Raw genomic sequence first — 14300 nt, forward strand, 5'->3', positions numbered from 1 at the left:
AGGAGAATCTGGCAATCTTCTGAGAGTTTCCTGCCCACATGGGACAGTCTTGCAAGCTTCCCATGGTGTATTTATATGCTAAATCCAGTAACAAGCTAGATCTCATTTCCCTGACCCTGAAAGAGCCCCCAGTGCAACATCGTTGGGAGGGCCGAGTCAGGATAGACTTCTAAGATCTCAGGGAAAGGACGAATGGAGAGGTTACTGAGCCCACCCGAGAAATTGGTGATTAACGGGATTTCGTGATCGTGATCGTGATTGAATCAAGAAGTGTACATTTTTTAAATATGATACTGTTCTATGACCTTCCAAACAGTTTGTGCCAAATCACAGAGCACAGAATTATTTTCTAATTAACACAGTTCTATGTTCTCAACGGCCAAAAAGGTAACAAGTTACTACAGAGCATATTTAATAAGTAGCATCTAGTCAATCCCACCCTAATAACTGTCTGTTAAAGCATATGGTTTTGGGGAGTTTTAGAGCCACATTCAGTGGTGCTCACCAGCACATCTGGTTCGGGAAACTAGTGGGTGACAGGTATTGAACCTAAACCGCTTGCGTGAGACTCAGCCTCTTGGCTGTCTCCAGTGTCATCTCCTAATTTCCAAATGCAGAAAGATGACTGAAATTTAAAAATTTATGAAAGGGAATCAGCTATCAGACCTGCATAGCCTTCAGTTCCCACAAAAACCGTAATGGCATATTTTCAGCATATTTTAAAATTGGGATTTCTGAGGTTTTGATTTTGCTGAGGTGAACCTAGTGATGGATTTTATGAGGTAGCCATTACCCACCCCCCGCAACCCCAAGCTATTTGAGTAACTTAATCTACTCTTGCCCAGCCATTTCAATAATCAGGTTCCTACATAAGTCTTCCTTTCTTTAATTTCCAATTTCAATAGAATGCTGTTCCACTATTTTCTTCATTATGCAAAACTACCACATATTTTAAGAGCTGAGTTATTTTTCCATTAGTGTAATCTTTCTTTACTCAAAAGGGAAGACAATCTCTAGTCATTTTTCTATACTACCTCGTGTTCAACAAATTCATTGGATTACCAAAAAAAAAAAATCATGGGGTGCTATAAATTTAAGATGTTTCCTTTCTATAAGTACTTTAAATTCACATAAAATCTTTTTACATTATCACATTTATATAATTAAGAAAAACAATATAAAAAATTAATACTGAAACTGCTATAGTGCTATAAAAATACTCAAATTTTGTGGGTAATACCATGAGACTTTACAAGTTTTATTATCTCTTCTATAGAAATATTTTTGAAAGAATAAGTATGAGAAAGACAATGTATTACACAATTATAAGCAGAAATGTTTGTAAACAATAAAGTTATAAACAATGTGATATTTAAGTATCTTAATATTTAAAAACTTAAAGATAACTGGGACCTATAAACTGGGACTTTGAAAACCCAAATTTTAAAAACTATTATTCATTTATAAATCATTCTGAATCTTAATTTTATTTTACTGTTTGTTTTGGGGTTACAACCAACTTGCCTCCGGGCTTACTCTTGCTCCTGCAATCAGGGATCAACTCTGGCACATTTGGGGTACCATAATATAAGGTGATGGGGATTGAATGTGGGTCGGCCACTTGCAAGGGAAGCACCTGACCTGCTGTACTATCTCTCCAGTGCCTGAATCTTCATCTTAGAGTTAATAATTTTTAAACAATCCTTAATTTTGAATGTAATTGGTTGAGATGTTTTCTTAATATAAAAAAAAGACAAAAAACACTACAGAGCTTTAAAACTTAACAGATTTCAATGTATGTCTATATATAATACTATATATGCACAGTATATATACATATATATATATACATTTGTTTATATGGATAAATACATTTGTCTCTGACAAATATGAGTTGCTCACATGAGAAAATCTTTGTATCAGAGTCATTCCACCAACAGTGATGTCATCGGATACTCTATTTTAATTTCCAGAGGCAAAGGCCTAAAATCCTGATAGGATCTCTGTTTGAATGGTCTTCCTTCCCCTTAAAAGGCAACTTAAAGTACTTAAAAACATCTTTTCAAAAGGAAACTGATTAGATCAGTGGTTTTCAACTGGCTGTTTATAGGCCACTTCTTGTTCACAGGTATTATCAGATTGAAATCGCTGGATCAGATCATCCTAAAACTTCAAAACCTGGGGCCAGGTACAGTGGTTCAGGTGCTTGCCTTGCACATGCATGACTGAGTAAGATCCCAGGCACCCCCTGCTGTTCCCAGAGCCCTGCCAGGTGTGATTCCCTAAGCGGAGCCAGGAGTCCTCAGCACTGTCAGGTGTGGCCCCCAAACCAAACACCAGGAAAAAAAGGCACAAAAACTTTTAAAACGTTAACCCTCTATCCTAGGCATCGCTTGAAAATGAACATTTTAATCACAAAAAGCAACTTTAGGAAGTTAAAAATCACACATTTATGAGCCAAGAGATAAAACAACAGTTTACTTAGCATGCGCCAGGTAAGTCCTACATGGTTACCATTCCTGGCACCATGTGGTCCCCATCTTTGCTGGGTACAGCCCTGAAGGCCCTCCATCCCAGCACCACAGGGTGGCCAAGTATCTCCGGCACTGCAGGGCTGGAGGAACATCACCTCCTTGGGTCCTTGATCTGAGCCAGCAGCCTGGAAGGTGGAGAATTACTGGTGGGTTCAGCACTCCTGAGCACCAATTGGTAGCCACCCCCCAAAAAATCATATTTAAATTATAATCTACATATTGTCCCTCTCTCTTCAAATGTGTCATCCAGAGCTCATGGAAAGAAAAACAATATTTAAAAGAAAAAAGATAAAAATAGTATACTTTAATTTCAGTAAAATACAAATGAATATAATGCATTAAAAAAACTTTGAAATCACACAATATATATGGAAAACTGACCACTGAAAGATGCAAACAATTCATACAATATAGTAGAAGCTTTAATATATAAATTAGATGTCATTTCCTCAGTTGTTAACCACATCAGTCGAAATCTACATTATATATTAAAATATTTAAAAAGCTAAAAAACCATCATTGCAATATAGAGTCAATGGGAAAATACATATTTGTGGTTTTATATACAATCTAAATTAATCCTTTCTGTATAATAGTTTCCCAAAATATAAACAGCACTTTACATGCAACAGAGCTAGTAGGCTGGTGGTCCTAATATAATTTAATACTCAGAAAAATAAAGAAAAAATACCTCTGAACAAGACCGTTTACATAGCAGAGGTGGAATACAAAATAAGATTCTGACTTCACACAATCTTGGGTAAGATTAAGGAAATATAAAAAAGGATAATTTTTCCTACTTTCAGTTAAAATGAAGACTGCTCTGATTTTATGTTTTCCAGTTGTAACACAGACTGAGAAACATAAAAGGGAAATGGGAGATGGGGGAACCTGATCCTTTATGAATTTTAAACATCAGCCCTGCCTATGGGCTGCATTTAGGCTGCTTTTCTGTTGACAGTTTCCTAAATTACTTCTGCCACTCCGAATTGTGCATCAGTAGTCAGATGAGTCTTCCAGATTTCATTACGCCATTGTGTAACCATAGCTGCCACAATGTAGAGCCACAAGAAGTCTGTCCTTGAGTATTTCTTTAGATGGGTATTCAGGTAACTTGAGCATGTTGATGCTTTAAGAGAAAAATATACCACCCATTAAAAAAAGAAATCTAGGAAATTTCTGATTGTTTTGTCTAGCAGTAAAACCACCACTCAAAATTAACATAAAACAACCCTTTCACATTTGCATTCAAATTGGAAAACCCTGCAGTAGTATTTAAAAAGAAGAAAAAAAAACCCTGCCGCACTGCAGGTTCCTTTAGCATGCAAATGCAGTGGAGAAGATAAGTTTCACTCTAAAATAAACAAGCAATAGGGTTATTTAGTCTGAAGTGATGGTGTTAACAAGTAACAGTTATGACATCATAACTTTACTGAGACTTGAACTATAATCAAAAAAGTGGGGAAGGCAAGGAACTACACAGCTACTTACCAGTGATTCTAAAATGCTAAGTACAGGTCACACAGCGGAGGTTTTTCTCACAATGCAGCAATATGTTATACTTTTGATCGATCATTCAAAACTTACCAGAACAATTCAAAGTACACGTAAATAAGCTAATTTAACATACCACGTGCTTGAAGTTGGCAGTAGATTTGGAGTATACGGCACGGCAGCAATTGTAAAGTTTTGCAATCCACTTCCACCCATGATGTTAGCAAAGCCACCATGTGGGACTCTGGAACTAAGAGTTTATATCTGAGTCAGTTGTGATCAGGAAAGGAAACTTGGGGTGATAATTACACTTCAAAATCTAATACAGGGTGTCAAAGATACAGTTCAATAGGACAAGCACAGGTTTTTACATGCAGGAGGCCTGGTTCCATCCCCAGCTCTACCAGGAGTGACTTTAACGCACACGACCTAGAGCAACCCCTGAGCACTGTCTGGGATAAGCCCAAACAAACTAAGAAGCACAAATCTAAGTTAGGGTCAGAATATATTCATCTACAGGACACTGACAAAATAACATTTTTTGAGCCTGCAAAAGCTACTTTCTGCCCTGTGAGGAAGCTTCCATGAAGACAGCCCTCTACATTTTACTAGGCCGTATTAGGACTAGAGCGATAGCACAGCGGGTAGGGAGTTTGCCTTGCACGCAGCCGACCCAGGTTAGATTCCTCCGTCCCTTTCACAGTGCCTGGCAAGCTACCGAGAGTATTCTGACCGCACGGCAGAGCCTGGCAAGCTATCCGTGGCATATTCGATACGTCAAAAACAGTAACAAGTCTCACAATGGAGACATTACTGGTGCCCACTCAAGCAAACTGATGAACGGGATGACAGTACTATAGTGCTACAGTATTAGGATTTTGATTGCAAATAGTACATCAACTGCATTCAGATAATTGCATGCACAATGCACATTTCTCTCATGTTTCTCCTATTATAATGGATTTTGTTCTAGGGCCCAAATATCATATTTGAATTTGTATCCCCAAGGAAACCAAAATAACTGACATCAAGAAATTCATTAAATGTTTGCTGGATAGGGGCTGGAGCAATAGCACAGCGGGTGGGGCGTTTGCCTTGTACAAGGCCAACCCGGGTTCGATTCCTAGCATCCCATATGGTCCCCTGAGCAATGCCAGGAATAATTCCTGAGTGCAGAGCCAGGAGTAACCCCTGTGCATCGCCAGGTGTGACCCAAAAAGAAAAAAAAAAGTTTGCTTGATAAATAAGTATTTGATTATTATTTCAAGCACTAGAAGCTTTTTTCTTTTTTGTTTTGGTTTTGATTTTGAGCCACATCCAGTAGTGCTCAAGGCTTACTCCTAGCTCTGTGCTCACTCCAGGCAGTACTTGAAGGAATATATGGGGTGCAGGAGATCAAACCACGGTTCGCTGAGTGCAAGGGAAACACCCTACCTGCTGTACCATCATTCCACCCCAAATCACCAAAGGCTTTTACACATAATCTAAATAATTCCCCAGTTTGTGAAAAATATTTTGGGTCAAAGGGTTCTTGCTGTTTTCCACAGTGAGAAAATTGGAAAATTCTTTACATTTTTTAATTTCCAGAGATTCAAAATATAAGATGCATTTTTAAAAAAAATATCACCTAAGGGCCTGGAGCAATAGCACAGCGGGTAGGGCATTTGCCTTGCACACAGCCTACCCGGTTTGGATTCCCAGCATCCCATATGGTCCCCTGATTCCCAAGTGCAGAGCCAGAAGTAATCCTTGTTCATCACCAGGTGTGACCCAAAAAGCAAAAAAAAAAAAAAAATCTGGGGCCATATAACTACATTTTTTATAGAAGTAAATTCACAATTATGATTTTGTTTGTTGGCAGTGAAGGGGTTCCTCTCCAGCAGTGCTTGGAGGCCCACAGGCAACTGCTATAGTGAGACTTGGCCCGGCAAGTGGGGGTCTGACTATTCCATGCTAGGAGCCCGCCATATGGTGCTGCCAGAGCCCAGCACTGCTGGCAGACACCTGGCCACCCCCAGTGATGTTTGAGAGCCACTTGGATTACACCCTGTGGCAGCCAATGGATGCGGTTGTACAAGAGATCAAACTTGTGACCTGGCACATGCAAGCATGTGGTCTAATGGGATCAGATCTTTCTCTGGCTTTGGTAATCAGGACAAAGAACAAGTAGTAAATAATAATCCTATTGTTCATAATGGTTATTGCTGGTAAGAAATATTTTTATTTCTTCAAATTTTCTGTGTCCAACTCTCCTAAAAAGAATGAAATACCTTTACATAAGAAAAAAGAAAATTTCTGGAACTAAAAGGAAACAGATAAAATTCTAAGTTAGCAAGAATAAAATCCAGACTTATAAAATTATCTTTCCAAGGGCTAGAGAGGTAGCACAGTGGGCAGGGCTCTTGCCTTGTATGTGGCTGACAGAGGTTCAATCCCCAGTATCCCATCACTGTAGCACTGTAACACTGTCATCCCATTGCTCATCGATTTGCTTGAGAGGGCACCAATAACATCTCCATTGTGAGACTTGTTACTGTTTTGGCATATCGAATACATCACAGGGAGCTTGCCAGGCTCTGCCGTGCAGGCGAGATACTCTCAGTAGCTTACCAGGCTTTCCGAGAGGGACAGAGGAATCAAACTCGGGTCGGCTGCATGCAAGGCAAATGCCCTACCCACTTTGCTATCGCTCCAGCCAAGCAAATATGAAACAAAATACCGTGGGCCTGCCATGGGGGCTGGCTTGACGGGTGGTTGGGAAAATGAAGACAATACACAGGTTCAATCCCCGGCACCCCATTCAGTTCCCCAAGTACCTCCAGGAAGAGTCAGGAGGAAACTCTAACATTGCCAGAGGTGGCAAAAAATATCTTTATCTATATCTCTCTATCGATCTATCTATCTATCTATCTACCTATCTATCTATCTTAGATGTAATAGTTAGAAGAGGTTTAAAGAATCTAGCTTCAGGGGCTGGGGAGAGGACTCACGGTGCTAGAGCACACGCTCTGCATGCAGGAGTCCCAGATTCAGTCTCCTACATCACATGTTGTCCGCCTCTACACCGGGCACTGCTGGAAGTGGCTCCAGAAAGCACTGCCCTAAACCCACACCCATCCCCCAAAAATGACCCCGCTTTCTAAAATTAATCACATGTAGCTTGCTTCAAAAATAAATATTTCAAAGCATGCAGCATTAATTATTTTTCATACCAAAATCTCGAAACCTCTCAAAATTAGATAAGAATTGGAGAAAACTGTGTTTTCTCTGTATTGTGGATAGCACAGACACGCAAACACTGTCTGGCAACATGCCAGTATGAAAAATGTGCCTACTGTCATTAACAGCAGAACGAAAGATTACCAAACGATAAAATACACATGCTAATAGCCCTGCATACACGAGCACTATTATGTTTATCTTTAATACACAAATAAATCCTTGTTTACCCCGTGAAAAGTATAAAGAAAGCAAGAAACCTACCAGAGCAATAATTCATTTTGATTGTTTGTGTCTATCCCATTAGAAATGGAATATATTAAATTCTCTCCACATTATCAGTAAAACACTTCTTACCTTCCAGTAACAAACTGCAGGAGAAGCACTCTCTCCTCTGGAGTAATAGCTTCCACAACTTCCCAGAACCACTAGCAACAAGAACAATTAAAAAAACTTAGCTCATAATTCTGAGCAATTGTAGATTTCTTAATGTGAAAGAAATATGCAATATTCATAAAGCATATTTTATTCTATGAAACTCATTTATCAAAATGATTCCATACAAAGCTTTCATATGCAATATTCCCAGGAGAAGAATTGAGAGAAAAACTTTACTTTGTTAATTAATGTAGGTTTTCATCCATCGTGCTGAAAAGCTTACAAAATTAAATGGCAAAAACTTAACTTCATTCTAAGCTCTAGAGAGATTTTACCTGAATAACTGGATCTTCTCTTTCATAGCCACTTGTGTATTCTGTATTTTTTATCCAATCACTCACATCAATTTCTGGCATGCCAGAAAGCAGCAGCTCCTTTGGGGAAGAAGAAAAATATTTCATTAATCTTCTTAGGGGGGAAAAAAGCTGTTACATTTAAATAGTAAATCTGCTTTAATTGGAAACCAATCCCAAGTAAAACTGATTTGTTTCTGTGACAGTTTTTCCATGTCATCAATAACAAGGACTACATGGGAATTTTTGATAGTGATGATAACCTCAAATATTTTGAGATGTAGCACTGTCTCCATGTTGATATAATTAAAACGTAACAGTTTATATTTATATACCAACACATGCAACAAGTTTATATGTGCAACATTATAAGCATAACTTTGATTTATGCTTTTATTTCATGAATTTGTTAAATTAGAGATCATGTACGCAACATAAAAATTACAAGAAAGACTCAAAGAAATCCTGAAATACATCAAGAAAAGAAGATGATCAACAATCCCTTATACATCAGGGGGAAAAGGAGGCAAAAGAAGTAGTATAATTTTTAAAAGTAGTTAAAATAAGAGAGAAGGACAAATACTAGATGAACTCTCTTATGTGATATATAAGAAAACAAAGCAAAAGGTATGGATAGACAGTATCCAGTGATAATGTGAACCTTTGGGTAAAACTGAGGTTACCAAGCACAGGTGGAGGCTGTGGAATCAGGGGAGCGAGGAAGGGAAGAGGTGAGCCAGAGGTGCAGGAGGGTCTTTGGCATTTTGGTGGATGGGCTGTCACTGCACACAAAAACAAATATTAACATTACAGTAAATCATTGTAGCACTGTAATACTGTCATCCCGTTGTTCATCAATTTGCTCGAGCGGGCACCAGTAACGTCTCCATTGTGGGACTTGTTGTTACCGTTTTTGGCATATCGAATACGCCACGGGGAGCTTGCCAGGCTTTGCTGTGAGGGCGGGATACTCTCTGTAGCTTGCCAGGCTCTTCGAGAGGGACAAAGGAATCGAACCCGGGTTGGCCGAGTGCAAGGCAAAAGCCCTACCTGCTGTGCTATTGCTCCAGCCCGATTATATATATATATATATACATATATATATATATATAGTAAATATGTTACCTAAAATACAATTTAAAAAGTGGAGTGGGGGTTGGGGGGAAGGTCTAGTTTAGAAACCATTAAGGCAGGGGGCAAAGCCAAAATGGCCAAAAAAGGGAAATGATCTGAAAAGCACTTCTGCAAATTAACATAAATGACACACAAAACCTAAATGGAACAGAATCCCGAGAGGCTTTCTTGAGAAAATTCACTGGAGAACCTCAGCCATCTCAGGAAGATTCAAAGCTGCAGACCTAGCTAAGGAGAGCTTCCCCAGGGTGGGGGAAGGGTGAAGCGGGGGTTAAAACAGTAAAGGGACAGGCTGGCAGGCCAGCGCTGGACTTAAACCTCCACCCTAAGGCAGTGGGAGGCAAGGGGGGTGCTGCTGAGCACAGAGATCTCACAGCACCCGGCCTGGCTAGAACCTCAGTACTACAGCAGCTACAAGTACATGAGACCTCGCATCCCCAGTTTTGATCCAGGCACATGTAAGTCAGAGTCACAAGTATAAGCTCGGCCTTGCAAATGTGAGTCTCTTATCACATTTCCTGCCAAACCCTACTCAGATCCCCACTCCTAGCCCTCACACAATACCAACTGTAATGAGAAAAAATGGGGGATTCAGCTGCTTCAAAGGGTGGGACAAAAGGTCAGGAGAGTCTTAAAACATACAAAAACGTTCTAAACTGTGCAAGAAAGACTTCAAAGGAACAATACTTTGGTTTAATGATGAAATATATCACCAATAAACTCAAAGATTAATGGAAGAAAAAAAAATCATCCATGCTGAAATGAAGGAGCTAAAGTATGTATTAGCTGAGCTAAGAAATAAAACAGCAGGATAAGACAATAGAATGGAAGAAGCCAAAACCAGAATCCATGAACTTTAATTAAAAGAAAGTGAAGAGTTTTAAATGATGAGAATTTAAGAACATTATGGGATGGATAGCATCAGGAGAAACAACCTCCTCCACATTACAGGAATTTCAAGATGAGAGAAAAGAATGGGGCAGAATGGCTGGCGGGGGGAAATATATATATTGTGTAATACATATCACTGTATCACTGTCATCCCATTGCTTATCAATTTTCTCAAGTGGGCACCAGTAACATCTCCATTGTGAGACTTGTTGTTACTGTTTTTGGCGTACCAAATATACCACGGATAGCTTGCCAGGCTCTGCTGTGTGGGCGAGATACTCTCGGTAGCTTGCCGGGCTCTCCGAGAGGGGTGGAGGAATTGAACCTGGGTCAGCTGCGTGCAAGGCAAACACCCTACCTGCTGTGCTATCACTCCAGCCCAATATATGTAAAACCATTAAGAATTTGCCTAATCTGAGAAGGAAGATGTTCCCTAATCCAGAAAACCCAAAGATTTCCAAAGAAACCCACACAGAGAAACAGCAAGATGCACTGTAACCAAAACAGGATGAATCCAAGAGAAACCAGGCAGTTCTCAGGGCTTACTTCTGGCTCTGTGATCAGGGGTCACTGCTGGTGAGGTTTGGGGGAACGATATGGGATGCTGAGGGTGAAACCCGTGTTGGAAGACTGAAAGGTTAATGCCCACAATACTATCTCTCTGGAGCCAGGATTTCTGTTTCTTGAGGTTGGATAGTAGTTTCATATTCAAATGCATCTACAGGGTGGGGGAGATAGTACACGGCAAGTAAGACACTTGCCTTGCAGGCGGTCAACCTGGGTTCAATCCCTGGTGACACATACAGTCTCCTATGAAGTGCACAGAGCTAGGAATAATCCCTGAGCACTGCCATGTGTGCCCCCCCAAAAAAAACAAATAAATAAAATGCACGTACACTGTGATTTAATTAAAAGTTTTATAAAATCTATTGATGTCAGCAAATTATGAGGCAGTATAGAGTGTTTTGAGACAGCGTAGCATGTTATATGTCAACATTTATCAAGTACATTGTTGCTATGTGTTTTTCACACAAAGGTCAAGAAAATAGCCTATTCTCATGTGTATCACAAGACTAATTTAATCCAAGCACAGTATATGAAAATCAGATGTCAGCTAAAGAACAGTTCACAAATAAATACTCCCATGTTTAAATAGTAAAATGTCTATGCTAAACAAAACCAGTAATGTGAATACTAAAAACATAACAAAGGAATCTCATGGACCAGAGTGACAATACAGGGGATAGGGTGTTTGCTTTGCATGCAGCTGACTTGGATTATATCCTGGTACCACAAATGATCCCAAGTCCCACCTGGGGTTATCCCTGAGTGCAAAGCCAGGAGTAAGCCCTCAGCACAGCAGGGTGTGGCCCCAAAACAAATAAACTTCAAATTGACATTTAATGAAACTATGTCACAACTGACTCCAAAATTAATAAGTAAATTTTGTCCACTACTATATACTGATATATAGATACAGATATAAGTATGTGTGTATATATATGTATATATAATATACATATATATATATAATCAAAGGTATCTATCAGAAAAAGTATTAGGGGTAAAACTCATCATATGAAAGAGAATGAAGCCAAAGGATACTTGTATATTCATCTGGAATTTACTCTTCTAAATTATAATTTAAATAATAAAGCAGCTGTGCTCTATTTAAAATGCTGTGTTCTATTAAGGATTTAGACAACTCATCAAGAGTTTGAAATAACAAAAATAAAAGAAAAAAGGAAATGGGAGGATATGCATGCATCAATCATATACAATTAGAAATCACACTGGAACATAATAGAAGGAATTGAAGAGTAAAACAGTCATCACAGACTAAAGTCCAGCAAAAAGTGGACTCCACATCAACGTGAAATGGAGAGCTACAAAATTATGAATAGTAAAATATGAAGCTGGAAAATATAGCACAAAACAAGAAAAATGTTCCATCAATTCTTTTTGGAAGTATGCAAGAATTTGTACAATCATATTTGACTTCATATAACCAAAGTAAAAATTCAGAAATTACATAAACACTGCCTTTGTGAATAAAGGCCTTCAACATCCCTATGTAGAACACAATGGAAATATTTCACTTTCATGAATCATTACCACATCCCATACATGAAGGAATTGCTAATCTAGTTATGAAGTTTAAGAGAAGCACAATCACAAATCTTATAACAAACCTCTAAACACAAATATGAAACCACAAAGTCTTATACATTATTCCATTCCATTTTAGCATTCTAAAGTTACTTCAAAATTACATCAACTGGGTTTTGTGTGACTGTATACCAACAAAAGAACTGATACTTTTTTTCTTACCAATTCATATTCATCAAAAAGTTGTATGAGAGAAGGTGGAATGAACATATGAAAGCCCTGTAAAAAAGCATTGATCTGTGGCTGAATGGCTCTTGTCATTCGAAGTTCAGTAACAAGCTGAACATACTCTGCCTGTTAAAAAAAAAATTCAGATATTTTAAAATGTGTACTCTTAATATTTGATGCCATTATTTCATCTAAAAGGTAAAATTGTAAAACTTGGTACCAACATTCATATTCCTTCAATCATGGTAAGCTACCAACAACTAGGTCAGTTAGGTCAAAATCTTAGGATGCACTCGTAAATCCTGTTTCTATCACCGGGTATCACTCTGTATGATATGGACTCTATATCATCTACTTTAAAAGCCATCCTCAAACTGGCCTTGTTCCACCAACTCTGCTTCTAGCACTCTGAGCCAAGCTCACCTGGGTTATTTTGCATTGCTTCTATTCCACAGCACTGAATCATTTAGACACACTGACAAATGACTGATAAGATATTGACATGTATAAAATAGACATAGATTTTTAACTGCATCTGAAGTAAAACCGAGGTAAAAGCAACATGCTGCATTTAGTTCTTACCTCCCCCAAATGAATGAATATTCTGAAAACAGAGGAATCATTTTAGGTCCCCTCTTTTTTTTTTTTTTTTTTTTTTTTTTTTGTGTGTGTGTGTGTGTGTGTGTGTGTGTGTAGCTTTAAAAAAAAAAAAAAAAACAGTAATCTGATGCTCAGTTGCTCAAAAGACCCTGAACCAGTCAAGTTAAATATGCTTACTGGCTCTGAATTCTCCCAAACATCTCCAGATATTTGAAAGTATTCCTTACAGTGGGTTCCTCACAGCTCTCTCCTAACCTCACACCAGATTGTCCCTTGTGCAATCTGGCATAGAGAAAACTGCCAGTTATTTCTGCTATTCAAATGACTCACTGGGGCTGGAGGAATAGCACAGCGGGTAGAGCATTTGCCTTGCACGCGGCCGACCCAGGTTCGAATCCCAGCATACCATATGGTCCCCTGAGCACCGCCAGGGGTGATTCCTGAGTGCAGAGCCAGGAGTAACCCCTGTGAATCGCCGGGTGTGACCCAAAAAGAAAAAAAAAATGACTCTCACCACCAAACCCCACTACCAACCATTCAGGTATTTTTCTCCCATAGAAGGATTAATTGGCTGTTTCAAGTTAGGTCACACCAAGTAGGTAGCAGAGAGGATACAGAAGTATATGTCCCTGACAATCAAACATAGAGTAGATATAAAATTCTCATGGTCCTATTCAAAAAAGTATATTCTGAGTGATAATGAACAGTTAGTTATTTCAGCATTTGCACATGATTCATTTTTAGGTCTGCTTTAAGACTCCTTACTGTACATACTACAGTTCTGCTCCCTTCATTCACATGTTTAAGGTGCAATACGACTGTCTACCCTTAATAATCTCTCCCCAAGATGTTTTATGACTTTAAGATAATATTCAGTAATCATTCTTCAAGATATCTTGACAAATTATAAAGCATGAATGTAAAAGATTTGTGAATTGTTCAAATATACTTATTTTAATTTGTATATTTTAATATAATTGTTAAATTCAAAAGGTACTATTTTAATTTGCTATTGCACTCTATAAGCATAGTCTACATTCTCTTCATCAAATCCTGATACTTTATCATACACTCTTCTTTTTGGGGGGAGCACATCTGGCTGTGTTTGGGGCCTATTCCTGTGCTCAGTGATCATTCCTGATGGTGCTCAGGGGACTATAAGTGATGCCAGGGATAAAGCCTGTATCCGCAGCATGCAGGGCCAGTGCTTTACCCATTGTGCTATCTCTCCAGTGCTGCTTCTTTTTTTTTACTGTCCAGAAGTACACTCAACTTTCCTCACACTTTCCCTTCTATTACTTCTAATATTGCTTTCCATTTTTATTCCACCAAATCTGGCACGGTTACTAGATATGACTTT

At 38.7% G+C, this 14300-nt stretch overlaps 1 protein-coding gene across 2 annotated transcripts in view; it reads right to left on the bottom strand.

The window, feature by feature from the left end:
* Positions 1 to 1242: 1242 nt before the first annotated feature.
* Positions 1243 to 14300, bottom strand: part of HACE1 (HECT domain and ankyrin repeat containing E3 ubiquitin protein ligase 1) — an 82735-nt gene continuing 69677 nt past the window's right edge. For both annotated transcript variants that reach the window (XM_055136186.1, XM_055136187.1), the window contains 5 exons: positions 12335 to 12466; positions 7961 to 8059; positions 7605 to 7675; positions 4165 to 4278; positions 1243 to 3663 (listed from right to left, as the gene is read on the bottom strand). In XM_055136186.1, the coding sequence (XP_054992161.1) occupies positions 3561 to 3663; positions 4165 to 4278; positions 7605 to 7675; positions 7961 to 8059; positions 12335 to 12466 (519 nt within the window). In that variant the 3' untranslated portion in view covers positions 1243 to 3560. The remainder of the gene's footprint in view (positions 3664 to 4164; positions 4279 to 7604; positions 7676 to 7960; positions 8060 to 12334; positions 12467 to 14300) is intronic.

Source organism: Sorex araneus, chromosome 4, assembly GCF_027595985.1.
Source record: "Sorex araneus isolate mSorAra2 chromosome 4, mSorAra2.pri, whole genome shotgun sequence".
Lineage (NCBI taxonomy): Eukaryota > Metazoa > Chordata > Mammalia > Eulipotyphla > Soricidae > Sorex > Sorex araneus.